We start from the raw sequence: 4,329 nt of genomic DNA on the forward strand, positions 1-4,329 counted from the left end.
GAGAAAGTGTAACGGAGAGAGCCAAATCCAGTAAAATGGGGGCGGAGGGAGTAGTAAAGTGGGCAGACACGGAAGTAGAAACAGTTGCTGCTACTTTTGCATGTGAGAATACGTAATAGAACACGAAATAAAGTTGCGGGGATTCTTATGATTTGGTCGTACTATGATTGGTTGGACGAAATCCTCTTTTCTGACATGTTCATTTGCTTCTTGGTTAATTACTCCCAATTTTTCTCAACAACAACAAATAATTAGAGCTCTAGAGCATTATTAGTTTGGATAAACTTATTTATTGATAATGTAAAAATTTTTAGCACTATATTTTAATACTTTTCATTTCAATTTGTATGATGTATTTTGACTTGATATCGAGTTTAAAAAAATAAAAAAAGACTGTTGAATGTTATGGTCTTAAATTAAAGATACTTCAAATGTATCAAAATGTCTTTTAATTTTGTGATCTTAAATATATCACATGAAAAGTTGAAACTATAGAGTTGCTAAAAAAAGACATGATCATTCCTTTTAAAATTAATTATAAAGGAAAGTTAGGTCAAACAAATTGAAATGGAGAAAGTATATTATAAGTAACAAATAACTTCTTTTGATTTAGATTATTAATTCCATCTTTTATAAATGATTTCTTGTAATAATCTTTTAAGTAATTTTATAAATTGACATTTAATGGCTATAGTGTAAACTCTGTAAGTTTAGCATTTCGGCCAACCTAGCAACTTGTGCTTCAATAAAATGACACTCTTCCCTACCGCAAAATGTGCTGACCGAGAAATGAAGGATTAGTCTCACGGCTGCCGACGATGGGATACTTGGGAAAAAAAATAAAATAAAAAAATAACACTCTTCATCCCGTTCCTACTTGGCATTTTCTGGGCAATAATTTCCTATTAGTACTCTGTTCTCGTGGTGGTTGAGCTATCTATCCTTACTTTTAACAACTCATTCCTAACCCCACACCCCCTATGAAAACTAGATTACACACAAAACACAATGCTCCCCTAAATAACCTATTTTATCTACTCTATACGTTTTATATTATTTGACCTTACATACCTCTAAGAAAAATTTTAATTAAAGATATATTTTATTAAACTAACCTTATTAATAATGTTTTACAATTTTAAATTTGACTATTACTATTGTGTGCAGATATTTAATATTGAGAGTGGTATGAAAAAAAAATAGATCTCTCTTAATTTAAATTGACAAATAAAATGAAACATATATTTTTCGTACAGGGGCTAAATAAAATAACATGGAGGTAGTATATGTCGTTCTTGTATTCATTATATATGTAGGTATATTTCCTATTCTTTCTTCCTCAACCCCCACAACAAACCACACCAATCGCGTTGTCTTCCTTTGCCTTGATCAAGACTTCTCCCACAATTATTTTTCTTGTTGGAGGTTCAACACTAATCCAACTTCTTATACACTATCATCTTGAGCTCTCTTCATATTTTTAAAGAGTGTAGAAAATGGCAAATGAAAGTATAGAAATGGAAAAAGAGAGGCTAACAGCTGAGATGGATTTCAAAGATTCATCCTCAGTAGTTATAAGAATCCGGCGAAAATTGCCGGATTTTTTACAATCTGTGAAGCTCAAATATGTTAAACTTGGTTATGGTTATTCATGTAACCCGGCCACTCTTTTTCTTGTGATTACGGTTTTGCCTATGGTTGTCCTAACTCTTATTCAACTGACCGGTCTAAATTTAGACCGGTTTTATGATATATGGACAAGTGATCCAACATTACTTGTTGACATCTCGACTGGTCTTACCGGTTTAATAGTGCTCTTTTTCCTTTTAGGGATTCACTATGTCAAGAAACCTAGACCGGTCTATTTGGTCGATTTTGCTTGTTACAAAGCCGAAGATGAACGAAAAATGTCTGTTGACTCATTCTTGAAGATGACCACAGGAAATGGCGCGTTTGAGGATGAGACTATCATATTTCAAAAAAGAATATCCCAACGTTCTGGATTAGGTGACGAGACCTATTTCCCAAGAGGAATCACATCCAACCCACCGAACCTGAGCATGAATGAAGCACGTGCAGAGGCCGAGGCAGTCATGTTTGGTGCGTTGGACTCACTATTTAGCAAAACAAAAGTCAAGCCAGAGGAAATTGGAATTCTCATAGTGAATTGTAGCTTGTTTAATCCAACACCATCTCTCTCCTCAATGATTGTCAACCACTACAAGCTCAAGACTGACATCAAGAGTTACAATTTGGGTGGAATGGGCTGTAGTGCTGGCCTAATTTCAATTGACTTAGCCAAACATCTATTAAAAGCAAATCCAAATTCATATGCAGTGGTAGTTAGCATGGAAAACATCACATTAAACTGGTACTTTGGAAATGATAGGTCAATGTTGCTATGCAATTGCATATTCCGTATGGGTGGAGCAGCCATGCTTTTGTCTAACAAGTCAAAAGACAGAACCCGGTCCAAATACGAGCTTGTTCACACGGTTCGAACTCATAAAGGAGCAGATGACAATAGCTACAACTGTGTGTACCAAAGAGAAGACGACAAAGGAATCATAGGGGTGTCACTAGCTCGTGAACTTATGGCTGTAGCTGGTGATGCTCTCAAAACGAACATCACAACGCTAGGGCCTTTGGTGTTACCGTTTACGGAACAATTCAGGTCAGAGACACAAATTCATCTAAAAAGCTGACAGAGAAAGTATATATTTATTTATTTAATAAAATATCCAACACGTTTATTTATGTGCAGCCTGATTCTATTAATAGACAAGCACATAATAATTGGTGGCCGCATACTTGACGAACTTTGGACCTCCTTTTGCTCTGTACCACATTAGAATGTGTGACCATCTCACCTAAAATCTCTTAAGTTGTTAGAAAGCCTACACTTTCATTCACTTAATTACACATACGAATCTAAAGTGGGATTTCTATGGTTAACTAAACTCAGTTTTTACGACTCGAATTATGTATATACATCCAAAATATTTTAAAACATACATACATAATACATTCAAACTCATTTTAAACCTACTAACTTTAAATTCTGAATTTGCTTTGATTCAGGTTCTTCATTACATTGGTAAAGAGGAAAGTCCTGAAAGCTAAGGTGAAGCCTTACATTCCGGATTTCAAGCTAGCATTCGAGCATTTCTGCATACACGCCGGAGGAAGGGCAGTGTTAGATGAAATACAAAACAACTTGAGCCTAAGCGATTGGCACATGGAGCCGTCAAGAATGACACTGCACAGGTTTGGTAACACGTCGAGCAGTTCGTTATGGTACGAGTTAGCCTACACAGAATCAAAAGGAAGGGTGAGCAAAGGACATAGAGTCTGGCAAATAGCATTTGGTTCAGGTTTCAAATGTAACAGTGCAGTGTGGAAATCACTTAGAGCTATTGATAGTAATGAAGTGAATGCAAATGGGAACCCTTGGGCTGATTGCATTCAACGTTATCCTGTGAAAGTTGCCCTTGCCAAGCCATAGAGGATTAGGCAATACTCCTTCATCCGCGTCCCAATTTATGTGTCATTGTTTTTGAATTTCGAGTGTCAACTTACTTTTTCATATGACTTTCAAATATTTTAAATGTGAATTACAGTACTTTTTACATTGTTTTCAAGTATGTAAATTTCATTTACGAAAATTTAAGATCTCACGTCTGAATCCATAGTGAAATTCAAAATGTTTGACTAACACCACGTAGAAGGAAAAGAGGGAATAATATAATACGGTCCGGATTTGGTTAAGTTGCAAGCTTTAAGTTTCAACATTTATGGTCAGTAAAAGAAAATCATTCTTTTTCATGCAAGTCTAGTTTCAACTTTCAGTTGAGCAGCTCGCTTCTTGATTATGGTATAAAGTACGTAATACTTATTATTTTTGTGAGTTCATTTGGACCTTCTCTTCTCTTGCTTTGCTCAGCTCTTTCAATTTCTGTGCTGGCATTTGAGTTGTCTCTCTTGCTCTTTCAATCGAAACACTAGACGCAAATAGCTCCGGTGGCCCCCGCTTCTCTTCTGCTTATATCAGGCGGCGACAGCCTCTTTTATCTGTTGAAAACCATGTTTGGTTGGAATGAAATAATGGGATAACTTATCCCGAAATTGTAGTATTATTTTTATTCCACATTAAAGGTGAAATAAAAATCCCGGAATAACTAATCTTGGGATAAGTTATCCCGGGTGACGAAAAGGATGGAGAAAGTTTTGTATTGTTATTATCAACCCGTACATGTATATATACAAGTAAAAAATGTAAAAGCTAACCGCTGCAGTTTGTATTATATACTGGAAATCCAAATATACTAG

At 35.5% G+C, this 4,329-nt stretch overlaps 1 protein-coding gene across 1 annotated transcript; it reads left to right on the plus strand.

Annotated features, from left to right (window-relative positions):
- The first annotated feature begins 940 nt into the window (after window positions 1-940).
- LOC107845580 (3-ketoacyl-CoA synthase 1) lies at window positions 941-3,629 on the plus strand. The gene is made up of 2 exons (XM_016689993.2): window positions 941-2,674; window positions 3,082-3,629. Exons 1-2 carry the CDS (start codon window positions 1,497-1,499, stop codon window positions 3,503-3,505), a joined length of 1,602 nt encoding a protein of 533 aa, XP_016545479.1. The 5' UTR covers window positions 941-1,496; the 3' UTR covers window positions 3,506-3,629.
- The last annotated feature ends 700 nt before the right edge of the window (window positions 3,630-4,329 follow it).

This window comes from Capsicum annuum, chromosome 10 (assembly GCF_002878395.1).
Source record: "Capsicum annuum cultivar UCD-10X-F1 chromosome 10, UCD10Xv1.1, whole genome shotgun sequence".
NCBI lineage: Eukaryota > Viridiplantae > Streptophyta > Magnoliopsida > Solanales > Solanaceae > Capsicum > Capsicum annuum.